Genomic DNA, 26730 nt, shown 5'->3' with positions numbered 1-26730 from the left:
GAGTGCCACCACCAATGCTGACGTTAAGTTTTGCCTTTTATAACTAAAAGCACATTTTGTCATTCACAGGCTCACATCAAGTTGGGGAAATCCGAATAACAAACATGACCATAATACAAAATATCAGGATATGGGTATTTATCGATACTCAATTTCTGGATATATATTGTGGATATATCCCTCTATTTGGAGATATTTGACATTGTTTCACATGTAAATATCGTGGATATATCTAAAATATCGACAAATATCGTAGATATTGTAGATATTTTTTGATATATCATGATACATTATTTATATTTATTTAAAATATAATAGTAAATATAAAATAAAATTGTTATATATACAAAATATCATTAAATATCTCCAAATATCGTAAAATATCACAAATATTGCAAATATCATCAAAATATCACCGATATTTACAGTCGTATATATCTCTTAACATATTGTGATATTTATATATCTTTTTCTGAAATCTGGATAGATATCCCCAAATATCGCGATATATCGGAATATTTTGTACTATGAACATGACACATGACGCAAGTTTAAGATAATCATTTGATTTTTGTTATCACTATTCACTGAGCATAAAACAATATGTCCATGTCTACCTATCATCATGAGTTGGTAGCATGAATAGATTACGTATCTTTCTTGTTTGATACCTAAAATATATAATAAATAAAAATAATATGATACAGTATTCCTTAACCTATATTAATAGAAAGGAGCTCGACAATGAACGTTTTATAATCTACAAAATACAAATACTAGTCTCTTTCTTTTTTTTTAAGAAAAAAAAATGATAAAACATATGTTAGCACGCTCATTTCATTTTCTGTAAATATAGATAATGATAGAATAAGTAATAAACTACTGGATAATGGACTGGCCAAAGAATGGTTGAGGAGCCGGCCAAACAATGACTGGAAAACTAGCCAACTGGATTGAATCCTACAAACTGCAACTTGATCACCATCTTCTCCACCAGTTAGATAACCATCTTCTCCACCATTCCCTTGTCTCCAAGTCAGGCCTTCGACCAAAAATACAATTCCCTAATAGTGCATTCGAAAATCTGACATAACAGAGAAGAAACTCTTAGAGTGCATCAACTCACATCAGCATCTTCAAATGGAGAAGGCTTCAAGATCCAAAGGCTTCAGAAGCCAGTTGCAGAATGGGGAGCTTTCTTTGAATATACTGGAAGTTAACCTATATTCTTGAGCCCCTGCCTGAAAAGTGAATGTAAATGCCTCAAATAAATATTTCTACTCAGAATTAGACGATCAACAGATACTAGCTGCAATTCAATTGACTTGAAATGACTGTACTTGATTAACCAGCATCCCAATCAATTCAAATCAAAATATAATCTCAGTGCTGAAATTCCACGACAGATCCACAATCGTCCCATCATCAAATCAAATACTCTATCTGAGTATAGTTTGCTCAACAGGCACACGCCTAGGGCTCGGGAAAACCTCGAGCACACAGGGAAACCACCTCCAAAATTCCCATGTTATACAGGAACAAGGAAACATAATATGAAACACTACTGAGAATAAATAGGAATCTATGTATAATATTCTTCCAACATGACAAGGCTATAAAGGAAACAATTTCCTAGTAAAAGAGGAATAAGCTTCTGAGTAATGTCATCCATTCACACAAAACAAGGTTGCCAATAACTATCTCTTAGTAGCTTTACAGGCAAAAGAACCATCAATTCTTTCAGCTCTTAAACCTCAAAAAACCACCTTCCTTCAACCGCTTACATGAAGACACACACACAGCCAGAGAAAGAAATCAAGCAATGGGAGATAGCTCTGTGAGCACATCTTCAGTTTTGCAGATCAATTCGAACAGGCCAAGAAGCAAGAAAGCACAGAACCCACCACTGGTGACTACTACTTCGGTAAAGGTCACCCAATGAAATCCCACCGTAAAATTATGGCCCACAACCTAATCACTCACTACTCTTTCCACCGGTTCATGGAAACAAATTGCCCTTTCCCTGCTGATATGATGGTTCCAATACTTAAGAATTTTTCGCTTCCTTCACACCAGAAACCTTCATTATCATCCAGTCGCATATTCTTAAACGATTTAATGTTGGCGAAGATTGCTCCTTTCTTATGGTTTATTTGATTTCTTCGAGCTGTCCGGTTGTATGCTTAGTCACCTAAAGCGTGCATATACCCCACCGTTCCCCCTCAAAAACCACGGTTTGACGGCTGAAAGCTAAAATTGTGTGAAAATTGCGCTCTGATATTTTGAAATCGGCGCTCTGAGTTTTGAAAACCGCGCTTTGTCAAATCTAAAGACACATGAGTGATTTTTAATGGCCAGCAGTCCAGCACATTTAGTACTTACGGTTTTGTCTTCCATTGCATTTAATACATTCAATAGTGGGCCAGGCTTTTAGAACTTTGAAGTTTGACAAATTTTTGACACCTTACTTCAACGTTGAACCGCTGATGATTCTAGATAACTTCACATATCATAATTATGAAGGATTGATTAGATATCAATTCAATAACGAAAATACTATAAGTCACTTCCAACTAAAAAAGGGTAGCTGGTGGTTCAAAAATTAACAAATGATAATACGTCTAATTGTAAACATATATAGTCTTATAGTCTTATATGTATTTATTTTAGGAATTTATTATAAAATACATTTCATAATTTATTTATAATAAAAAATATAAATAAATTGACACTTTCATAACGCTGTATATAGTGGAGTTTCTCATGTTAAGCCCTCTTCCGCTCCCGCTCCTCGCTCTGGTGACTAAGGTACATGCTTGGTGCTGTGAAATTTAATCCAAAAGATGCCGATATCTTGTTGAATTGGACTTACGGGGTCGCACCATGCTAAAAAATGTGAAGCTTCTGGGTTTTCTATGTCAATGATAATGTATTTGAGTTTTGGAGCTGCTTAAAGTTCACCGGGTATGATGGGGTTGAAATGTTGAATTGTTTTTTGCTTTTGATTTTTCACTTGATTAAGAATAAGTGTTCTTGCAGTTTACTACTTCTCTTTTGGGTTTTAAAGCTATTCAAGTTATGGTTACCTATCCAAAAGACAGAGGAAACATAAACTTTATGCTATGCCTACACAGGCACACCATAGAATTATCTCAATCTATACTAAATACTCCCATACAAAACCACAGAAAAGAAAAAACCTGTGTGTGCGTGCCTTTAAGAATGTAAGAGGAGAAAATTATCATATTTGGCTTAGCTATATTTTCCACATTTTTAGCACAATTCTGTGACAATGTCACCGTTTGGCAAAGACAAATATGCCCCACACAATACAATGCTGAATGTATCAAAATAACTTGAGATATAAGTATGCATATAGAATACTGAAAAACAAATTAATGGAAAAAATCATTCCATACCTTCAATCTCTGATAAGAAATTTCGTCATCTTGAGATTCAGTAGGACATTTATGCCTCAACAACAAGAAAAACTCCAGAAGTCGCTTTCTAGAATCAGAAAAGTGTATTAATACAATGATACAAGAAGAAAAGAGTTTCATGCATGCCAGATTCAATATGCTTATAAGATAAGCTCATGCAAAACCATGTTTGATGCTCTCTGGAAAATATTTCTGAAAGGAAGCATGTTTGTTTACTTGCATAGAGATGACTCGCTGGATGGGTACATAGCTCCTTTTGCAGAGGTTCCTTGCTTTCGACCAGTAGTTCCAAGAATAACTTCATGCAGTCCCGACTTGTTCCAGCAGATAGAATACCTATAATAGAAGCATTCAGCACTATTTAACTAAAACAAAATTTACAAGTTGAAGCCGAGGATCTAATACCCGCAAGTCAAAGTCAGTGATGCAGATTCGGATTGCTGAAACTCCTCTGGGGGCATTGGAGCCTCCAAAATCTGAGGCTGTCAATAGCCCAAAAGTAAAGTAAAGACAAGTACACAACTTTGCTCAATGCATATTGATCAATGTATAAACATAGAGGACCTTATTCACTCTAAAAGGAGACATTAGCCTGTTGGCCAATGGAAGAATGCGCTCAGTAACGGCTCTTCTCAAATGATTTTCCAAGGGAACTGCAGCACTTTGCCTAAGACACTTCCCAACAATCATAGATGATATATACACTGGTTGAATAAAGTAAGAAAGCAGAGCTCCTATAACGAGGAACAAAGTTAGCATCATTAATTGTTTCAATTAGTTCAAAGGGAAACTGATCTAGCAAACGTTATGTCACAGAACAACCATGTATTTTTATTTATTTTTAATGTCTCAACCACCAAATCATATCAGTGTCCTAACATGAAATTTTCAACGGGTGTTTAATAAAGTTGAGTAGAATATACGTACATAACTATCCAGCAGTTGTTCTTCCAAAATGAAACAGTGTCCACCAGCACTGAATCTCGTGAACTTATCTCAATTACATATAGGCATATAGCTTCATTAATTCTTGAGGGGAAAACATGTCTATTGGAGAATGAGATAGAGGTTCCCACAGATATCTGAAACTGCCTTCAACCCTCATGTTTCATAGCGATATGCCGATACCACAGATACGAAAACATGCACAATGTATCAAAATGAACAATCAACCCCCCCCCCCACCCCACCCCCAAAAAAAAAAACAAAGATAGTTATATAGGTTGATAGACTTACAGACAAAACAGGTGATACATAAATTAGACATATTTGTTGAGACGTTTAGCATAGTCCCACACGGGTCATTTAAAGCCTTGCATAATAATATATAAATATTGGGTCAACTCCACTCATTGCCAATTGGTTTTGAGTATGACGCTCAAAATTAAGATGGTTGAACACGATATTGTATTTGGGCAAAGATCTCGTCTACTCTACATCACCCAAGTATGTTAGTCCACGTGTTAGGCACAAATAACGCCATGAGATGTTAATTACTTAATTAGTATAGTCCCACATGGGACATTAAAGTCTAGCTTAACAGTATATAAGTTCCTAGGGCCGCTCCACTCAATATTTTTGAGGTGTTTAAATGTCCCATGCAGAACCATCTAAACATCACAACAAAATTAGCTCATTGTACAACCAACTTAGTTGTGGACCTGGAAAATGATACATATAAATCTAATTAAAAGGAGGTTAGAGCCCATCCCCTTTCACATAAAAATGAGTCTAAATGATGCATATCTGCATCAATCTTCCTGTACACCTTTTTCTAGCATGTCCGAAGAAATCTCTACTGCTATAAATGAAACAAACTGTACTAGAAGCAATAGCTACATGCTAACATTTTTAACAACTAGACTTGCATAGTTAAAAACCCTGAATAGAAATTACAACCACATAGAGTAATAGTAGTAGCCACGACTGCAACTGACCTTGAACACCTACGGTGTTCCAGCGAGCTATTTTATCAGAGCAACTCACTGACAGAGTAGTCTCACCACGACCAGGTTTTCTTTGAACCATGCCAATGGTTTGACTGCACTTTCCTGGAAAAAATAATTGTAAGAAAAATGAAAAGTGGTCTATTGAAATTGAAATTGAAATTGCATCCTAAAGGCAATTCAGTTGTTCTAACAGGTCGGAATCAAACAAAACCATATAACAGGTCATTCATCCTCATATAATAATTGGCTTGTAAAATAAATCAGATATATGAATATATCTAGAGATCTTATTCATTATTATCGGGAAAAAAAATAGAGATCTTATTCACACATGCCAATAAGTATGTTTCAATTCACAACTTTGATAAAACAATTTCATACTCCATAATAATATAGAGAAATACATCTGGCTTTGTTTGTATCATAGTAAAGCCAAAGTAAGAAACACATTGTGCTGCATTATTAACAAATAGAGAAATAACTAAATCTAATGTTTATACTTCAATTCTTCAAATGAGCACAATAAGAGTTCCATACCCTCCATTACCGTCATTCTTTACACGTGTTTCCAAATGCTCATTAGTAGGATCCCCGAGGTTGGTCATCGACAACTGTGAATCACTTATCTCAGCAACCGGGGAAGTGGAAGCATCCCCACCTATGAGATACAAAAGGAAAAGTAAACATAATCATTCACAACCACAAAACTGAGCCATTATATCCTAACGGCGATAACATAAGAGAAGCAGAAAGCACAAAAGGAATTGGTAACGTACATGGCAACTGTGTGATGTACAAATGCAGTTTCCAACCTGGCCTCATTACATATTTCACCTGGCCAGAAACACCCACGTCCCTTTCGAAAAGCAAACTCATACCAACATCATCATTAAGACATTTAATCTCTGCATAGAAGAAGCTAACACAATTTCATAGGAAAAACATTCTCTTAGCATTTTTCTATTAAAATGATCTCAGAAAGTTACCTGATAAGTGCTCTTCTCGCGATGACTTCAGCATGCGAATCATTGAGTACATCACCACGAGAAGTCAGTAACGAACGTCCAAGGCATTTAGTTCCAGTTCCCAACGACACAACTTTAAGATCTACACAAATAAGTGAGTCATACAGAGTAAGATTTATTATGTATGGTAGGGTAAAAGAAAGATGAAAATACCGTGGGAAGGAGAAGAGATGAGAAATGCTGCGAGAACTGTGATTTCTCGGCCTTGAGGTTTTCCTTTCTTTGGGAGAGAGTTATAGAGTGAGAATACTTTCGAGGATACTATTTCTCCCCATTCTGAACAATTATATTCATCTTGGGTATCCATAATTACGAATTTATGGGCGGCCTATTTGGGTAAATAATGTACGAAAATAGAGAGAAGCCGGAACAAGTAGAGTGAAAAGAAGAAGAAGACTAGAGGCACGTCCCCACGTGAGTCAGTGAGAGCGATTTGTGTGTTGATGGATTGGGTTTTGGACCTTTTTTTTATAGACCCACCGGGCTTATGGACTTTGCGTGGACTTTGCGTTTTTCAAGTTAGCAGAGCGAACTTTCTAGGCCGACAGGGGTATGTGGCCCAAAAAGTATTTTGGTTGGTTTCTGTCTATTCTCGTTCTCGAGCAATTTCTCCCTTTCCCTCTCCCTCCTCCGTTCTCAACCAAATTCAACTCTCTCTCCCCACTACAAACCCATCTCTCCCTCTCTCTTCTCCACCTCTGCTCACGTTATCTAGTCTTAAGCGAACTTTATATATTTTTTTACTTTGCAAATAGTAAAAAAAGATTCCACTCGGTGCGTGGTCCCTACGCTAGGTCGGAGTGAAAATTTTAATACGGTCTAGTGGAGACGAAGAGAAGAGATAAGGACAGATATAAACCAACCAGATGAAATTTTGGCCCAGAACGTTCACTCCGCTCAATTGATAAAAGAACTGTTTGGGCTTGGGCATTAGAGAATCAAACAAGGCTCCATGGGCTTGGGTATCAAACAAAGCGGTGCGGACTGTGGATTCTCGGGTTTACTTAATTTTTAAGGTATACTGGTATAGCTCGATAACACTCTAGTTTGGTTTTTTGTTATGGATTTTAGGTAACAGGCTACAACATGTTGACTCGATGTTTAACTCTGCATTAGTCCTTGGAAATATTCAATCTCCTTATTACAAGCTATTATGAAGATGTATGTTCCTAATTTCGCACACTTTCACTGTGGTTTAATATGTTTGCTTAATTCTCAAAGTTTCATCTACACATACATGTAGATTGCAAACCAATGCCGGGGCACTTACAAATTTCGAAGTTCTTGATTTTTTACGATTTAGAGGCGCATCAACGGACCCCACTCGAGTTATTGCCAATGTAGCTCCATCTGAGTTCCAGGTGTGTTTTAGTAGTAATAAGAGTTGTTTTTTTTTGTGATTCTGTTGTTAATTAAGTTTGTTTGAATGGTTTTTCATGTTAGGTTTATGATTATTTGGTTCAAAGTGCTGCTCGCAATCAAACAAGAGAAAGTATTGATGAGTTTTTGACAAGTTGCGCAAAATTTGATCTTGCAAAAGCTGAGAAACTTAATCTTATTAATATCAGACCTTCTTCTGCTGCTGAAATCGACTCGGTAAGCTTATTCCGATAGTGTGCAAGTTTCTTTTCTTTTTGTCATATTTGTTAGTGTGTTATTGTTTTGCAATATTATGGACTAAGACAATTTTCATAATGCTACCACATATGCTGATTCACCGTTGCTCAAGTCCAACATAGACCACTTCTAATTCACCGTTCACTTCAATTGATTTTTTTCAAAAGTTACCACTTACTCCTATAAACTTGGGGGAAAAGTCAAGTTCTAAGGTGTTGCTTTCTTTGTTATTAGGTCAGCAAACCGCCATCACTTTTTGTTCAAATTGTTGTTACTTGGAATTTAGTTGTTCATAGATCCAAGTTTGTCTACACGAGTGTGGTGAAACTTATGTTATTTGGACTTGCTGAGCATACTCTATCTGTAGCTATTCATTGTATTGGGCTATTGGCCAGAAAATCCTGATGACCTGCAGCTTATATAAAAAAGTGCTGTTTGTCCTGTTTCAAGTAGCCAAAGTGAGAGTCTTAATTAGTGATTCCTAATGGTGCTTGACTGTTTATCATCATAAGCATCTGATTGTAAGGTCATATTGTATTTTACCAGTTAGGATCTGGATATAAGCAGGGCCATTGCAGTTGCTAAAAATTTAACAGAGAGTACATGTTCCATAGATTTAGACATAGTACTAACTTGATTGCCATTCCTACTGAGACTGACATGAAAATATAACAAGAATTGAAAAGCTGAAGAGTTTGATAAGTCTTTTTATATCATAGCCCAATTAGGAGACATTCAATTGAACCAGGTTTTTCATGTTGATAAATTAGGGTATTTAATAGGAGAGATAGTCTGGTATGTAATTTCTCCAAGTAATAAATCCTTCGAATCAGAATTTGTCCTTTATGAAATAGAAGATTTCAAATCACCATATCCCTATTGTTGTTGTTGTTGTTGTGTGTGTGTGTACTACATGTGTTCAGCCATGTGGGAAGCTTACTTTCACTGAGTTTGTGATCCTTCCCTGTCTTCATATAAAATTTCTGATATGTTTGTGTCCTTGCTGGCAGATTGTAGAAAACTGTGAACAACGTATGGGCAATGAAGATGAAGCTTTGGTGAAAATGATAATTGAGATGTTGCCTGCTCCAGGGAAACCTGAAGGGATAGATGAGGATCCTACGGAAGATGTTGCTGATCAGGAAGCAATGGAAGCGGTGTTGCCCTCTTCAACAAAGCCTGGAGGGACAGATGAGGAGACTGTAGAAACTGTTGGGGATCAGGACTCAGTGCTTACTCTATAAGGTTATCTTTTCTGTACTGTTACTATATATCTTTATGTGGTGTGAAATTATCGCCACGCTTGCAATTGATGTGAAATGTTTTTGTACAGTTTAAGGGCGATGAAAGTGAAAGTCCCAGGTTTCTTGTGTTTAGTTATTTTTCAGGTATAGAGAACGAAGAAGCTAAACTTCATGTTAGGTTAAGCCCGATTTTGACCACATCAATTGTTCTTTTAACCTGTTAAGTATATCAATTAATTTCAAGTTCAGTTTTACTGCTGCAACTCTTAGCTATCTGTATGTAATGTAAAACCTGTATGCATTTATAAATACGACCTAACCAAAGGAATCTTTGTATAGTCTGAGAACTTCATAAAAAGCTTCCTTTTATCATGTCGGCAGTGGAAAACAGACCTTTTAATGGCTTTTAAACGTGGGATTGGATGTAGCTGCCATAGTTGAGATAATATCCTGAAGCTGAAGCTGCATTGCAAAATACGAAGGAGCAGCTAGTGTTGAAAACACAATGTCTTAAATCTAGACAATATTTAGCCCTCCACGTCACCACCACCTAAAATGGGTTTTAAAGATACCCTGTACGTAAAAGCTCAAAACCGCTGTCATTGCATGATAACTGTGGACCATGTACACATCTCTACACTATATGATAGCCGGGTCTATGATAGCCGGGTCTTTAGGAGTCCCACTTCTCAACCGAACAGTGTATTTCCAATCTCTCTATTTTAAGATTTTAAAACCACCTCCCTTAATTATTTTAAATTTCTAATCAATTCTTTTCTTTTTAAACAATTTGCAAAAAACTCCCCCACTTTACTGAAATTAAAATTAATTTCATATTATTTAAAATAATTTAAAAAACCTCCTTCACATTACTGAAATTATATTCAATCCCTCCTAATATTTTTATATTATTTTTTAGATTAAAACTAAAATTCAAAAAATCATACTATCGGAGACATAGGTTAGAGCGACAAAAATCATACTATCTGAGAAATATTAGAGCGACGAGTTTAAAGCACGGTTTGCATACTTGTTTAACAACTATATGCTTGAAACCCTCGTAATGTAGAAACAGCACCGATCGCCAAAAGTGAAGTGGACTTTGGTCAGATCAAACAATGTAAAAGTGCAAGTTCACATAGGTTTCTCAACACTTGCACAATTTTATCTGTGAGTTTTGATTTGACAAATTGCACCCTTTTATGGAAAAAACAAATTTGACGAGAAACTACTGATACTTGAAAGAAACCTAAACTCGGTAATCGTTAAAACCTAAAGAGACTTGGAAGACAGAAAAACAAAATCCCGTCAAATTGCAGTAACAAACATTTTATTACATTTGAACAACACACAGTTCGATCAAATTACTTAAAAGAGTATGCGAGCGCATATTTAAATACATAGGTTTACAGCAATAGGTTCCAACATACATTCAATAAAGGCACAACAAAAATTAAAGAGAACATCTTGTCTAACTATTATTTATGAGACCTTCGTTCTCAGAACCATTTTATCGTCTTCCACTAATTTATCGATTCTTGAAGCCTCTTCTGCCCCACATTCTGTTCTGCACCTGGGATGCCCTGATCTCCCATTGGGCCTTCTTGAAGCCTATTCTCCCCCACATTTTGTTCTGCACCTGAGATACCCTGATCTCCCGTTGCACCTGTAATCAAATTCACAACACTAAACAAGTTAACATACAAAATCAAAATATTTAGAATGGCACCGCAAATGTTTGGGTCAAATCAAATGGATTAAACATACCTTGAGATGTATTGGTGTCGTTAAAAGCTTGAGAAGGATTTGTTTCACCACCTTTTCCAAACCAAGAAGTGAATGCTCCTTTGAACTTGTCCACCACACCTTTTCCAGGGCTATCATTACCAGAAACATGACCCCCCTTTTCACTCTCTGAACTACCCAACCGGTCAGCCACCTTCTCTGATTCAGTCACCTTACCCATAGGCTTGTTCTCTCTATCCATTTCTTCTTCACTGTTACGCTTGTGAAAAGCATCTGAAACACCCTGACCCATTGCCTTCTTCTCATCACTGTCCACAACCACTTTCGGCTTATGGAATGCACCAGATATAACTTCAGAAAGTGCTTTATCTTCTTCACCAGGTTTCAACTTCTCTGCAATATACCCCTTAACTGAAGCAACTCCTTTATCTGTCTCTCCAACACCCCTTCCTTTGTCAACCTGAGAACCAGTACCCATATCGGTGTCAGCACCAATACCTTCATCTGTCTCTCCAACACCCCTTCCTGTGTCAACCTGAGAACCAGTACCCATATCGGTGTCAGCACCAATACCTTCATCTGTGTTTTTTTGGGTAATCATACCTATACCAGGGATCTTGGAAATAACTGCACTCCCAACCCCAGCTTCTTTACCATATACTGGTGCATTCTCTCCACCTTTATTTAATTCAGCTCCGGTAGACGAGGCAGAATCAGGACTGCCACCATATCCAAGCTTGGAAGCTGCCATATTTTTCGCCGAGACTGCTGCTGAAGAGATCTTCTCCGTGTAGCTGCTTTGCTGTGTTGTGGGCTCTTCAACAGACTCGGCAGATGGCACATTTTCTCCTCTGTCAGTTTGGGCTCCTGCAGTTTTGTCATCTGTTTTATCACCATACCCAATCTTAGATGCCACAACGTTTTTTGCCAAAAGAGCTTTATCGGCAATTGCCGAGTTTACTGATGGCATCTTGTCTGTGTAGCCACCTTGGTTAGGCTGATCTACGTTCATGTTCATGTTTTCTGGCTGATCTCCGTTCATGTTTTCTAGACGATTTTCATCGGACTCGGAAGCATCGTAGCCTTTTGGGACTGGTATAGTGTTTTCTGCAGTAGTATTTGTTTTATCGGAACTGAAATCTGCACTTGGAGTTGAAGAGAACTGATCGTGACTTCCAGTTTCTGGTGGTTCACAAAGGTTGGTGTTATTAAGTGTATATTGGTTAGCTAATAGTACCAGGCTAATGCACAATGCAAATTACCTGCCCCAAGATCAGGAACTCTAGTTTCGTAATTTGCTGGCTCTTCATGTCGTCGTTTTGGTTCAGTTAACTCCTCAAACGGTGATTTTCCACCCAAGTTAACCTCAGTTTGCTTTGGTTGCATATCATGGCCTTGGCCTGTGGTTCTGTTTCTCGCTGCTGCCGCTGACTCGTGTACTGTAAAGTTGAAGTGCATTTCCATCAAATAATACAACAGTTACATGGAAAAAAGCCATTTCTCAATCTTCAAGGACAATGTGAATTACCTGCTCCTGAGCTGGGAACCGAAGTTTGGTCATTTGCTGGCTCTTGATGTCGTTGTTTTGGTGCACCAAAGTCCTCACCCAAGGGAGATTTATTGACACCGGATTGCTTTGGATGATCGTCCTGTTCATTGGTTACGTTTCTCGCAGGCACTGACTCGTGTACTGTAAAGTTGAAGCGCATTTCCATCAAATAGTACAACAGTTGCATGGAAAAAAGCCATTTCTCAATCTTCAAGGACAATGTGAATTACCTGCTCCTAAGCTGGGAACAGAAGTTTGGTAATTTGCTGGCTCTTGATGTTGTTGTTTTGGTGCACCAAAGTCCTCACCCAAGGGAGATTTATCGACTCCAGATTGTTGTTGTTTTGGTGCACCAAAGTCCTCACCCAAGGGAGATTTATTGACTCCGGATTGCTTCGGATGCTCGTCGTGTTCATTGGTTACGTTTCTCGCAGGCACTGACTCGTGTACTGTAAAGTTGAAGCGCATTTCCATCAAATATTCAAATAGTACAACAGTTGCATGGAAAAAAGGCATTTCTCAATCTTCAAGGACAATGTGAATTACCTGCTCCTAAGCTGGGAACAGAAGTTTGGTAATTTGCTGGCTCTTGATGTTGTTGTTTTGGTGCACCAAAGTCCTCACCCAAGGGAGATTTATCGACTCCAGATTGTTGTTGTTTTGGTGCACCAAAGTCCTCACCCAAGGGAGATTTATTGACTCCGGATTGCTTCGGATGCTCGTCGTGTTCATTGGTTACGTTTCTCGCAGGCACTGACTCGTGTACTGTAAAGTTGAAGCGCATTTCCATCAAATATTCAAATAGTACAACAGTTGCATGGAAAAAAGGCATTTCTCAATATTCAAGGACAATGTGAATTACCTGCTCCTAAGCTGGGAACAGAAGTTTGGTCATTTGCTGGCTCTTGATGTCGTTGTTTTGGTGCACCAAAATCCTCACCGAAGGGAGATTTATTGACTCCTGGTTGCTTTGGATGCTCGTCGTGTTCATTGGTTCCGTTTCTCGCAGGCACTGACTCGTGTACTGTAAAGTTGAAGCGCATTTCCATCAAATAGTACAACAGTTGCATGGAAAAAAGCCATTTATCAATCTTCAAGGACAATGTGAATTACCTGCTCCTAAGTTGGGAACCGAAGTTTGGTAATTTCCTGGCTCTTGATGTCGTTGTTTTGATGCACCAAAGTCCTCACCCGAGGGAGATTTGACTCCGGATTGCTTTGGATGCTCGTCGTGTTCAGTGGTTCCGTTTTTCGCAGGCACTGACTCGTGTACTGAAATTTAAAGAGCATTTATAGCAAATTATGCAAGTATACAACAATTAATTATATGAAAACTGCTTTTTCTCAATCAACTCTCAATTACCAAAATTTAATGGTTTCCAAATTCCATGATTCGAGGTTAACTCATTGTAATATGTAAATAAAAAATGTAGAACTATCTCTATCAAAAATAGTCGTTAGTCAACTTTAATATCAAAGATCCCCTAGATTTAATAGAGTCAATGAGTACTACAGTTTATATTTTCACAAGTTTTGGTGATAATTAATTTACCACTTCCCACTACCTGATTCACTTTATTCAGTTCAACACAACAATCAATATCAAACCAGAATTTGCTCCAATAAAAAAAAAGCTAGAAAAATTAATTAAATGTGGCACATAGTGTGGTGGGCATGACTTGGAGTCTTTTTGTTCGAAAGCAGATGGTACGGTACGGTAACACTCATGACGTTCAATTTGACTCCTATGAGTTGGTGACTTTACTAAAAGAAGCTTACTTGGTGCACCATGGACTTCTGGGTCTTGAACAAGTTTTTCGTAGTCATTTTCAACTTCCCCATCAAGCTCATGATCATCATCGTTTTCATGTTGATCATGACCTTGACCATAACCATGTGTTTTAGTAACAAGTGTGTCCTTAATCTTCATTGCCCTGGCCTTCACTCTGTTCATTACTGATTTCTTCTCATGGTGTTCACCTTGATCACCTTCAGCTACATAAACATATACCAAACAGAAAATCAAAACAAGAACGAAAAATAAAGTACGTTCATAAAACATGAAGAGTTGGCAGGGCTATTACCAGGGTGAAGTCCTACACGTGTCGTCTGTGGATCCATACTGAGTTCAAAAAAAATTTGCAGACTGAAGTTTCTTAGTTTGATAAACTTTGTAGTCTATATAGAATGTGCTCTTAGTTTTTTTTTTGTGAAGAATTGAGATAAACTTGAGAGGTTTTATATGCGAGAATGAGCTCTTGTCCCATAAAGGTTCCAGTCATTCATTCGGACATTTATCGACAAAAAAAAAAGTACTTATTCGGACACGTGTAATTTTTAAGTTTAATACGTGTCTCTTTTCTAAGGTAAGGCCGACATCGACTAAGTGCGACACGTGGCCCTATGTAATGGTGTCGGTACCGGCCATTGAAGAAAAAATAGATTTTGCTCTTCATTACCTCATGTCGGTAAGAATTTTGTCGACCAGTGCAGCACGACACGTGGTTTGTTCTTATTGGTTCTTTGGCTATTGTACTTAGCTACGTGGCACTTTGTAATTGGGTTTTGGAGTCTGAACGATACTCAGTTTGGGCAGCCCGAACTGTTGTGGGCTTAGTAGAGTGGACGGGTCATTCACCAAAATCAGGTATTTAAGTCCGAGCTAAATGGAGACACCAATCCATATGCAAACACTAGATTTTTGAAAATTTGGTTAAAAATCTTCTTTAGTGGAGACACCAATTCATATCAATATCAAAAAATCAGCAAACTAAACACCAAATGTACAATGCGGTTTTCCAAAAACTGCGCAGCATTTCGAACACTGCTTAAGCTATGAATGTACTCCTCTGTGGGCTTCTTTGAGCAGTTTTTAGAAAACAGGATGCGCTTAAATTTCATGCCCACGCAGTTTTTCACTATAATTTCATGCACTCTATATTGTTATACTCACTTCTACTCTCTACTCTTACAAACTCTCTACTTTCCACTCCTTAATTCTCAACTAAACCACAGTGACTAGTGATTAGTGAATAACAAAGATCCAAGTTTAGAGGGATTTCATGGACAATTAAAGAATATATATCCAACTAAACCAAACAATGGTTGGCTAGTTGGTCAAGATGGTGTAGTGAGAAATTAGCAAAAGTAAAACGAATTTTGGAATAGGGTTAACTCTAAATGCATTTCATGCAAATCTATGAAGAGGGACCGAACGCAATGAACTTCAATGGCATAAAAAATCGGTGGACTAACGTTCAATCCAATATCAATGCATAAACACTAATACCTGATGTGTTTAGATCAATACTCTACTATCTCTTTATACTATCAACTTTATCAAGTAATATAGATCTAGTAAAAGTTCGTTTCACTCTTAAACTATCAAGAAATAATGAATTCAACTAATTTAAATCGAGAAAAAAGGTGAGAGTAATAATTTTTTGAAAGATGAATCAAACTACGAATATAATTATCTATTATAATAAGAAAGTTTAACTCCTCAGAATAACCGCTTTTTGGTTCAACAAGTTTGGTTATAAAATTATACGCCTAATATTTCACCGAACTTATTACATATATTCTCCAAAAATATCACTCTGAAAAGGCACCTCTCAGCTCTTTCAAAAGATAAACACTTTTTCACCAACTTATTAGTTATTACAACTTTTTTTTTTTTCCAAACGCCACTTCTTCATGTTTTTTTTTTCTTCTTCTCTACTTTTGAGCGATGCACTCGAAAATGGTAAATATTACCCCTTACTCTTTAATTCTTTATATGCCTTTTAAAATTACCTTTTAAACTTTGTTTTATATTCTTCATTGTTGCAATTGTTTCCTTACCAAAAATTTCAGATTCGTCATTACAAATGTCACTTTAATTTGCTCTCCCTCTTATGATCAGGTCGATTTCTTTCAATCATTTCTTCTAGGTATTTGTTATTGATGAACCCCAAAAAAAAGACAATTATTACAAGTGTGTCATTGGTCCCAAAAAGTCCAAAAAACAATTATTCAAGTGTATTGGTGGTCCCAAAAATAATTTCGAAACCCCAAGCTTAAACGAATCGGTAGGTTGTTGTTCATTATCAAAACCCAATGATATGGCCACATCGTTTGAACTAAGTCTCCAACGATATGACCACATCATTTAGACTAAGTCCCAAACGACTTGGCCACACCGTTTGGACTAAGTCCCAAACGACTTGGCCACACCGTTTGGGACTTAGTCCAAACGATGTGCCCACACCGGTCAAGAGGCAAAGAAACAAAACTTTATATTTTTTCAAAGTTCAAATGCCACACCGTTTGGGACTTAGTCCAAACGATGTGCCCACACCAGTCAAGAGGCAAAGAAACAGAACTTTATATTTTTTCAAAGTTCAAATGTTACACCGTTTGGACTAAGTCTCCAACGATATATATGGTCACACCGTTTGGACTAAGTCCCCAACGATATGGCCACACCGTTTGGGATTTGAACTTTGAAAAAATATAAAGTTATATTTTTCTCTAGAGAAATGCCGTGTGGGCAATATCGTTGACTAAGTCCCAAACGGTGCCAAGTCGTTTGGGAAACGATATGGCCATATCGTTGGAGACTTAGTCCAAACGGTGTGACCATATTGTTGGGTTTGCATAATGAACGACCTAGACGGGTCGTTTAAGTTTGGGGTTTTCTAATTCAATTTTTTGGGACCAATGACACACTTGTAATAATTTTTTTTTTTGGGTTTGCACAACACAATATGGAGTCCATGAGTAATAGGACTCTTCTTCTATTGTTATTGCTCCATTAGATTTCCTATTTTTTTGGGTCAATGAGATACTCCAATTTAAATAAGAACTGTTTTGGGTACGTATCTCACTTTAAGGCTTTAATTTCTTTTATGGCGGTTCAATCAATAAATCTTTTCATGCTTTTTAAATTTTTTCATTGTTACTGATTTAACTTTTTTTGTGAGTCGTCCATCTTCTTTTGTTTCAACTGAATTATTTAATTTTTTCATTGTTGCTGATTTGTATTCATTGTTATTTTATTCTTCTATCATTACCAATTAACTTTTAATTTAATTTCTTCATTCATCTATTTATTTATTTGAAATTACTCCGACCTTCATTACCTTCATTTTGTTTCAATTTTTTATTATTTTTTTTTTTTTGGCTAAGTGCGACTGTATTGTATTAAAAACAGAATAAAAAGGAAAAAAGCTACAAGGTATACAGAAGTACAAGGTATACAAAAGTAGAGAATTCAATCTCTTAACTTCCACGTTACAAACTCAATCAAATCTATAGTAAGTTAGATCAGACACCTTCCATGCCATTTATAGAGTCATAAGAGTTTACCTTCATATACTAAAGAATTAAAAATAGGGTTTTAATGGAGGGGAAAGTAGAGAAGAGTTTTAAATACACCTTTTAGCAAATCATTGATATGTCTAATTAGTTTTATTGTAAAGTTCTAATCTTTCATATTTCCCACAATGTTCTAACACAAATTTCCGAATTTTGTTAAATCCCCACCCAACCAATCTTTATCTCTATGCCAAAGGTTAATTAGTATGAGAAGATAATCAATCCACCAATTAATCTCTTGTGAGGATTAATTAACTTCTATCATAATAGTAACATCTCTTATCTATCTATCCTAATAGTAACATCTCTTATCTATAGAACAATGAAAATATTAAAGCACAAACAATAACTAAATTAAACTAATTAAACATATCAACTCCTCACCTTGGATTCATTATAACTCTCCCAATAGAATAGAATAGAATAGAATAAACACGGCCACGAATATAAAAACTGAAAAATAGTTTCTTTGCTTGTTCAGAGACTTCAGACTTAGAGCAGCGACCCAAAAACCAGGCTGAAGAACTTATTGAAACCAGAAACTTCTCTCTTGCCTTTCTCATCCACCATATCCAAGTCTGAGCAGCGGCGTAGAGAGGAGGACAAAGAACGACTCACCTTCAAATCAGAAGCTTCTCTCATGCCTTTCTCATCCACCATATCCAAGTCTGACCAACGACGCAGAGATCAAAGAGGACGAAGAACGGCTCACCTTCAAATCAGACAGTTCACTCCTGGCTTTCTCACAATCTCACCATCCATCTTTCTCTTCTTTTCGACGATTTTGTAGAGGCTGTCGGCACACCTTTCGCAATCATCCCTCTTTCTCGTCGCCATGCATGGTGTTTTTGCAGAAACAAAAGAAATTATGGATGATGAATTTGAATAAATTATTATGATAGAATAAACAAGGGTTAGCGTTTTAAAATTTAAATACAGATGAATTGGAATTTCTTTTTGCTCTTGGAATTTCCTTTTGCTCCTAACTATAGCAAAATAAAAATAAAAACAAGTTAAGCGTTGGGCATGGTAGTTATATCCATTTGAATATTAGCTGCGGCATCGCTGCATTCGCTTCATGCAACCTTGACACTGGCTCAGCTTTGTTAGCTTGTTGATTGTTTTTCAATTGATAATTCGGAATGATTGTATCAAGTACGTTGTTCCTCCACATCTGGTTTTCTGAACACAATGGTTAATACTTAATGGTATGAGACAGCTTGGATTGCTTTGCATAGAATCTTATAGGACTCTCTTGTTAACGCTTTAATTTACTCCTAACTGGTACCCCTAGAACAAGATCATTCTTTTAGAGTTTTCATGTTCAGTAGTGTATATTTTCAACATGAGTATGTTCAATTTTAAAATTGATATCTCAGAAGTCAGAAAAAAAAAATAAGTAAATCATTTTGATGCACTTTATGCTTCCACATTACCCCAGAATATTATATTGTTATCTATCGTATTCAAGAAAAAAATAGGATCGGGACTCCAACTCCGTGGTGTATTTGTAGTCGTTGTGGAATTTCCATTATATTACAGACATCATCTGGTCGTACGATAAGAAGATATGTATTTAATCTTCAAAAAGAAACAAAGAAAGAATAGTTATACATACATCAATCTCGCGCAACCTAAGACACAAAGAATGGCAATATGATATCGAATCGTGTTACATTCCACCAGAAGGATTAAGAATTGAAGCAACACAAAGCCAGTCAAAGTCGAAAAAATGAATTAAAAAGGAATGCTTATAAGATTGAGAGAGCCTAAAATGTTTTCTTAAAGAGCTCGCCCTTTAACGATGTCCCAGCTCATCTCGCTAGGATCTGTTGCCTGCAACTCGACCTGAATTCCGTCCAATTCTCTTGAATCTATCCTTGAGCTAGCATACACCATCTTACTCCTCACCCTTGATGTATCAGGAGACCTACACATGCACAAAAATACAAAATCATGATTTCCCATGAACTTTTTTTTTCCTTTTGCTACATTCTGGAGCTCTGGACACTACAATGCGTAAATCAAGTGCAGGGCTAGTGGTTTTGAAATTTGAAGTGAGATGATACAAGCCCATATCTCTATTGGGCTTCAAAGGAAATTCGCTAGCTTATTATAACGGGCCGGATTGGTTGTCTTACTCTTCAACGGGCTTGAGCAAAGTCTAGTCCAATACATATAGACCCAAAATCATTATGGCACAAATGCACAATCTGTTGCGCACCTTCTAGGTTGCAGCCGACATAGCTGAGAGAACGATGACTATTGTGATGGTTAGACCTAAGTAAACATAAAAAACATGGTATATCCTAATATACTATATAGTGTATTTCTTTTCCGTTTTGTTTTCATCGTTTTTTTTTTATGGTTTCCAATGGCATTTGTTTATACGCATTGGAGAACTAAAATAATAATTAAACGTGTTTATATACCGACTTTTTGTTATGCATGGTAATTTATCTTGCTAATGTAAGTAACCATGAGGGCCTTAAATTTTGATGACTGAAATGTAGAAGAAACAAAAGGAGTTGATGGGTTCATTACCATGCAATGAAGAATATCTTGCTTTTCTGGCAGTTCTCATCAGTAATGAAATCAAGATCAAAACAGCATAGCGGCATTCATTGGCTGGTAAGCTTGCTGTGAACTCATCATATGTGGCATCTGGTTCACCCACTGTTTCGACGACTACCTGTTGTATTTTTTCCTCGATTCTGAATACAATGAATCGGAATTGACGTTTGGTTTTCAACTCTAAAAACTTCAGCTTACAATCATCATGCACAGCCATTCCAGACGCCGCATTCGCCTAGTCCATGATTTAACAAAGGGATAAATAAACGCCATGCATATCATAATTCTAAGAATGAACCATTAATTTTAATTACATCCTATAATTCAAGGCACCCAGTAGAATATGTCTCATAAGTGATAGAACAACCATGAGTCATCAAAACAACAAAATGAAACTATCAACATTGTACTCTATATGTTGATGTACCTTAACAATATAGCTCAAAGATGGATTGCACAAATGTATAGACCATTAACGAAAACTCCACCATATAACATCTGATTAGTTTACCTTCTATTCCTCATTTGCATCTTTTTGTCTCACCTATTCTCATACAACAATGCTAAAATATAACAAAGCTATACATGCATGCATGCGTTCAAATTGAGAAATATTTGCAACATACCATATTGTGCTCCAAGGGGTTGTGAAAACTGAAATGGAAAGGAGAGAAAGAAGAATAGAGAAAAGAAGGATATGGCACTAAGGTGATATTGAAGATCCTTGAATTTGGGTGGATGAAAGGTGAGTTTTGAGAGAGGAGAAAAAGGTGGGAACGAGAGCTTTTAAGGGAGCAATTTCGTCCAGATCATCTCCTGGTGTTGTTACCAGGCCTTGTTTTCTCAATTTTGGTCGAGAATGTCGTTTGGGTAGTTTAAACTTAGGCCTACCTGGTTTGTTTAAGCATTTTGACCAATTTTCCCCATTTTTAGGACTTCCGATAACAACATTTCCCCTTCACTCGCAAGTTAGTTATGACTATAAGGTCTACAAATAACAAGGATAATTTTGTGTTGAGACTAGCCTTGTGTTTGTGTATAGCTTGTTAGCTACTACATCTCTGGCTAATTGTCCATTGTTTCAATTGGAAAAGATAAATCAACCAATCGCAATATGGCATGATATGTTCTACTCATGGCGGCCCTGGCCCTATGTTGTCGAAGCTCTTGGGCCCCAAAAAAAAAAAAAAAAAAAAGGCCCTGTTTTGCTTACAAAAACCTACTATAGTATTAAAAAACCAATTACAAAAGCCCAATCTAAGGGCGGGGAACAAACAAACAGTCTCATATTGTATAGGGCCTATTGGAAGTTAGGGCCGGACCTAGTTCTACTAACCGCAGACAGCACGCCGCATGATATATTACTGGTTGGAAATATATTATCAACAAAAAATAATAAATACATAGCGAAATAAAAAATAATCAATTATATCTCCAAATCGCGTAATATCATCAATTATATTTCGAAGACATTCTTGTGCAATTTGTAACTTTCTGCCATCGCTGAAAATCTACAAATCCACGTCACCACTCTACCATGTGATCAAATTCAACTTATTGAACCCAGGCCACTGAGATATAGTCTGTCCAAATACCCATGGGCCATGGCTAGACGGCTCTGCATAGTCCAAAGGCCAGGGCAGCAACTATTTAAAAACTATACTCGAGATTAATCCAGTTAAAACAACACTATTTATCTAATATTTTAATTAAAATAACCCTCAAGTACAAAATAAGTTGGTCCGGTATTTTTTCTTTTCTTTAAATATCATTTTTATCCTTATGTGTTTTATATATAATAAATCACACATTTTTTATTGCTTTAATATAAAAGAGAGTTAGAAAACCAATTTTCGAGTGAAAATAAGCTGCAAGGACAAATCACTGTTCATACCTGTATAGACCCCCACTTTGTGGCTCATTAAGCCCATGGATCTAGCCCAGTTCAATTAAGCCCAAGGGCTTAATCCTAGCTACACCCAACAACCGGGTTACATGTAAGATATATCCGTGTTTATTATTGTAGAATATAAAGATAGAGGTTCAAAGAGATAAGAATTCTTTTCGACAAAACAAACACAAAGGCTCGTAGGGTCTCAATTTCTTCATTCATATAAAAACTACTTATTGAAACTTGATCCCTAAAGAATAGATCTTAGATATGTAGGTAGCCATTATTTGGTTCGGTTTCATCTCCCCAAACATCAAATTCCTCTGTTTTTAGCTGCTTCATCACCATTGCTCGCCAGGTGTTGAAGCGGTTACTACCAAAACATAATTGGCGCCGTCTATGGGGAATTTAGAATCCATTATCACGTGAAAACAATCAAGATAGTAAGTACAAGAAGTAGACCAAATAGTCAACATATTCCTCCTGCTAATAGGAATCGCAATCCTCGAAATTCAAATCGGCCAATGCAAGAACCGTTGAACAATCAAGTTGCTCCTAGTGGTAGGATCAATTCTCAACATCCACCCACCACCACCGCCACCGCAAACGGAAGTACAAATGCCGCCGCCACCACCCCTAACAGTCTTGCAACAAGAAAACATGTAAGTCGGTAATCCCTCATGTGGTCCGCCATCCGTCCGTGTCAATCCTTCAGTTGACATGGATATGGACGTGGACATTACTCTCACACCAACTAACGAAAAAGGGGATAGTAATAGCCAATACACCCCTAATACGGTTGAGCGTGAGTTAAGACGAGTTAAAAATTTAAATAGGAACTTGAGAAGGAAGTTGACAAAGAGGCAAAGGACGGTGGACGATGTTGCCAATTCAACTACATCAAGGCGACCACCACACAGGACGTAGGCCATTCTAGTGTATGGGACCGCCTTTGAAGATCCACCTCATCGTCCTCGAAGAACGTGTTACTTCGCGCAATACCAAACAAAGGCATGCTCACCCTATTACCCGCTTATATTGGGAGAATCGGATTGGCAGGGATAACTACTACCCTAGACATGTCCGATCTCAAAGGGAAGATTTACCTCTGAGAAGCAATTTCAGGGAAGACCGCCATCCGAGATATGTTCGACATGACTGGGAAGGCATGTATCCTAGACAAGAGCAACAAAACATGGAGAAGCGGTATAATTATACCAGCAGGGTGACTACCGGCCTAGATAGGCTGGTTACAGGGATAGACAAAGACAATCACCGGCCTGAGTCGATCGTATGCATCGCCAAAAGATCTCTAACTCCAATAAGAGATAATGGAAGGTATCCTTCTCCACATGGGCACGACCGGGCGCCCAAATGTTCGAGCCAATACTTTAACTCTAACGAACAAATAAAAGAGTTGATTGCAAAAAGAACTTAATGATAGAGAGTGAAGGGATGTCGAATGAAAAACTTGATACCAATGATGGCGTACTTGATAAGTTTTCGCTCGACATTTAGGAAGCTTACCACCATCCCGACTTCAAACAACCTGATTTTAAACTTTATGATGAGTCGGAAGGAGATCCTGGCTTGCATGTTCTATCGTTCAAAAATAAGTTGGTGTTATAGGGTGGAGATGATCCACTCATGTGTAAGCTCTTTCCATCCACTCTAAAAGGAGAAGCATTACGCTAGTTTAATGAGTTGCCTTCAAGATCAATTCACCAATACAATGAACTGGAAAATCAATTTGTTAATCGTTTCTGCCATAATTGCAAGACGCCAAAGGATGTCGACTCACTTCTGAACATCAAGCAACAACGTGACGAAAAGTTACGTACTTTTGTTACTAGGTTCCGAAATGCAGCAGCAGATGTTCTAGAAGTTTCTGATGGAATGCTTCTTTTTGCCTTTAAAGAAGCATTATATTATGAAAGAGACAGAAGTTCGAATTTCATTGTAAGGGATCTTTACCACTCTCTAATTAAAGATGTCCCTAAAACCCTGCGACGATCCGTCTGTTAGGGTCAACAACACATCCGTGATCGAGGAAAACCTATCGGGCGAAAAGCAAAAAGAGACAAAGATATTCGAGTAAAGATTTTTCTCGACAAAGAAAGAATTCTAAGCCGGGCAAGGATGACCGGATCAACAACATAATGATGGAAATAATGACAATCGGCAAGTCAATTTCAATCGTGATGGAAAGACTCTACCGAGCTAAAACCGACCCTTCCAATGCCAAGTACTTTGTTATATATGAGAAGTTAAAAAGTGGGAATCTTTTTTCCCCGCCTTATCCACTTTCAGAAGATACCAAAGGTACAAGGGACAAATCCTTGCGGTGTAAATTCCATAATGACTATGGCCATGAGACAGAACTTTGTCGCCATCTCTCCGGGGTAGGATTCAGAAATTAGTGGAGAAAGAACTTTTAAACGAATATCTTACTAAAAACTCTCAACAAAGTATTCTTTTAAACTTATGAGCATGTCATTAATGTTTCTCATTCTCATGTTGAGTCTCTTTCCAAAAATTAGAGTAAGAATCAAAAGCGTTTGAAAGTTAGTTATGTTGGTGAGTTTAACCGTGTCAACAAAGTCGATTTTGTCAAAGGAATCCATACCGAAACTTGTGAAGAAGAGCCCCTCCGATTCACCGATGATGATCTCCTTGGTGTATATCACCCTCACTATGACGCAACATAATTATTCGTGGTCTATAGGTGCTTCTCGTGTTCAACGGGTAATGATCGACCTGGGGCCACTTCCAACGCCATTTTCAGTGGATGTTATTCTCGATACAACTTCACAGGGGTATGATCATCGCCAAAGACAATCCTATCATCGGTTTGACGGACAACATCTTCGCCGGTTGGAAGAATTACCTTACCAATCAAATTAATGAACAAAGAAGTTAAGCTCGATTTCTTATTGATGGGACCATTTCCCACTATAACGCAATTTTGGGTAGAGATTGGATACATTCCATGGGGTCATGTCACCACATTTCATCAGTGTGTCAAGTTCCCATTCTCTCGGCATATTTGCAAGGTTCGTAGTGACCAAGTATCTGCCCATGCCTGTCATGACAAAGCAATGGATGACTATAAAAAATCTGAAGTTTGTGGTAATACCATCCTTGTAAGTGCCCCACCCAAGTTGAGTTACCTAGTGGCGTGCCCTCCATCTATAATATTGAGACTCATGTGAAAGGGTCGCATATAGTGGATCGCCTTTTGGAAGTGCAAGTAGGAGATTCAACAGAAGAAACCACTTTTATTTCTGCCGAACTTTCGAGCGTGGAGCAAAAAGAGTTGGTTTCCCTTTTACAGCAAAATAAGCGTATCTTCGCTTGGAAAATTGAGGAAATGCCGAGAGTAGACCCTTCTGTTGCCTGTCATAAACTTGACATTGATCCAAGTTTCAGGCCAGTCCGCCAAAAACCAAGAAGAATAGCACCTGATCGGAAGCTCAAAGTTAAGGAGGAGATTGATAAACTACTTGCGGTTAACTTTATCCGACGAGTTACTTACCCAAAATGGCTTGTTAATGTCGTTGCAGTGCCAAAAAAGAACGGACAAATCAGAATTTGTATTGATTTTACAAACCTTAACGAAGCTTGTCTGATTCATCCGTATCCATTGCCACGAATTTCCGAACTGGTGGACGCACTTCGGGCTTCCAACGCCTATTTTTCATGGATGCTTCTTCCGGGTACTACCAGATCTCTTTGAATGTGGATGACCAAGAGTTCACCGCCTTCATCACCGACCAAGGCATTTTCTGCTACATTGTTATGCCTTTTGGTCTGAAAAATGCCGGTGCAACCTACCAAAAGCTTGTCAATACAATTTTTTCCGATCTACTGGGGAAAATAATGGAGGCTTATATCGATTATATAGTCGTTAAATCGAAGCTTACTAGTGATCATCTTTCCTATCTTCAACTTGTTTTTTATAGGCTTAACAAGTATAACATGAGACTCAATCCCGCCAAATGTTCTTTTGGCCTCTCTTCTGGAAAATTTCTGGGATACCTCATGACTCGTAGAGGTATTGAGGCTAATCCCGATCGATCTGCTTATTGATATGTCATCACCAAAAATAAGAAGGAAATTCAACGGCTTACTGGTCGGCTTGCCGCTCTTCATAGATTTATTTCTAAATATTCTGATCGTTGTCATTCCTTCTTCCAGACTTTAAAGGGGGCGGCAACTTGGAACGTTGATTGTGAGATGGCATTGCAACAACTGAAGAAATACTTGGTTAGTCCTCCTATATTGACAAGTCCTTCAACGAGTCAACCTATTGGCATATACCTAGCAGCTACAACTCA

At 37.5% G+C, this 26730-nt stretch overlaps 3 protein-coding genes and 1 pseudogene across 14 annotated transcripts; 1 reads left to right on the top strand and 3 right to left on the bottom strand.

The window, feature by feature from the left end:
• Positions 1-604: 604 nt before the first annotated feature.
• Positions 605-6853, bottom strand: LOC147523884 (denosine deaminases acting on tRNA). Of its 9 annotated transcripts, none has more exons than XM_086600582.1 (10): positions 6568-6853; positions 6376-6496; positions 6166-6294; positions 5937-6047; positions 5378-5491; positions 4005-4174; positions 3846-3922; positions 3657-3776; positions 3420-3507; positions 605-1241 (listed from the first exon to the last, which is right to left on the bottom strand). In XM_086600582.1, the coding sequence occupies exons 2-10, from the start codon at positions 6425-6427 to the stop codon at positions 1137-1139; spliced, it is 966 nt and encodes a 321-aa protein (XP_086456708.1). In that variant the 5' UTR covers positions 6428-6496; positions 6568-6853; the 3' UTR covers positions 605-1136. The 9 variants fall into 9 exon arrangements, with proteins under 9 accessions (XP_086456708.1, XP_086456694.1, XP_086456677.1 ...); XM_086600568.1 differs by having other exon boundaries at positions 6166-6245; positions 6376-6487; positions 6568-6851; XM_086600551.1 differs by having other exon boundaries at positions 3846-3916; positions 6166-6308; positions 6568-6850.
• Positions 6854-7437: 584 nt separating this feature from the next.
• On the top strand, positions 7438-9538 carry LOC147523883 (uncharacterized). Its single transcript, XM_086600484.1, has 5 exons — positions 7438-7575; positions 7658-7775; positions 7858-8010; positions 9042-9276; positions 9365-9538. The coding sequence occupies exons 1-4, from the start codon at positions 7568-7570 to the stop codon at positions 9273-9275; spliced, it is 513 nt and encodes a 170-aa protein (XP_086456610.1). The 5' UTR covers positions 7438-7567; the 3' UTR covers position 9276; positions 9365-9538.
• Positions 9539-10588: 1050 nt separating this feature from the next.
• On the bottom strand, positions 10589-14888 carry LOC147523882 (uncharacterized). Of its 3 annotated transcripts, XM_086600518.1 has the most exons (11): positions 14655-14854; positions 14350-14565; positions 13684-13842; positions 13433-13594; positions 13117-13335; positions 12801-13019; positions 12550-12711; positions 12284-12460; positions 11595-12203; positions 11043-11519; positions 10589-10941 (listed from the first exon to the last, which is right to left on the bottom strand). In XM_086600518.1, exons 1-11 carry the CDS (start codon positions 14689-14691, stop codon positions 10799-10801), a joined length of 2580 nt encoding a protein of 859 aa, XP_086456644.1. In that variant the 5' UTR covers positions 14692-14854; the 3' UTR covers positions 10589-10798. The 3 variants fall into 3 exon arrangements, with proteins under 3 accessions (XP_086456644.1, XP_086456635.1, XP_086456651.1); XM_086600509.1 differs by having other exon boundaries at positions 11043-12203; positions 14655-14888; XM_086600525.1 differs by lacking the exon at positions 13433-13594 and having other exon boundaries at positions 11043-12203; positions 14655-14846.
• Positions 14889-19484: 4596 nt separating this feature from the next.
• Positions 19485-21231, bottom strand: LOC147523881 (actin-depolymerizing factor 7-like; annotated as a pseudogene). The gene is made up of 3 exons (XR_015217812.1): positions 21129-21231; positions 20473-20737; positions 19485-19858 (listed from the first exon to the last, which is right to left on the bottom strand). The product of XR_015217812.1 is annotated as an actin-depolymerizing factor 7-like (transcript).
• Positions 21232-26730: the final 5499 nt, after the last annotated feature.

This window comes from Coptis chinensis, chromosome 1 (genome assembly GCF_015680905.1).
Source record: "Coptis chinensis isolate HL-2020 chromosome 1, ASM1568090v1, whole genome shotgun sequence".
NCBI classification, from domain to species: Eukaryota; Viridiplantae; Streptophyta; class Magnoliopsida; order Ranunculales; family Ranunculaceae; genus Coptis; species Coptis chinensis.
The sequence above is the reverse complement of the archived record's forward strand: the minus strand, read 5'-3'. Positions and strand labels throughout refer to the sequence as shown.

Coding starts and splice junctions, on each gene's coding strand:
- LOC147523883 (XM_086600484.1), top strand. Junction 7,776..7,857: donor TAGCTCCATCTGAGTTCCAG/GTGTGTTTTAGT, acceptor TTTTCATGTTAG/GTTTATGATTATTTGGTTCA. Junction 8,011..9,041: donor CTGCTGCTGAAATCGACTCG/GTAAGCTTATTC, acceptor CCTTGCTGGCAG/ATTGTAGAAAACTGTGAACA.
- LOC147523884 (XM_086600544.1), bottom strand. CDS start 6,721: ATGGATACCCAAGATGAATATAATTGTTCAGAATGGGGAGAAATAGTA. Junction 6,497..6,567: donor CATCTCTTCTCCTTCCCACG/GTATTTTCATCT, acceptor TTATTTGTGTAG/ATCTTAAAGTTGTGTCGTTG. Junction 6,048..6,165: donor GTACATCACACAGTTGCCAT/GTACGTTACCAA, acceptor TGTATCTCATAG/GTGGGGATGCTTCCACTTCC.
- LOC147523882 (XM_086600509.1), bottom strand. CDS start 14,691: ATGGATCCACAGACGACACGTGTAGGACTTCACCCTG. Junction 13,843..14,349: donor AGAAGTCCATGGTGCACCAA/GTAAGCTTCTTT, acceptor TTTAAATTTCAG/TACACGAGTCAGTGCCTGCG. Junction 13,595..13,683: donor GGTTCCCAACTTAGGAGCAG/GTAATTCACATT, acceptor TCAACTTTACAG/TACACGAGTCAGTGCCTGCG.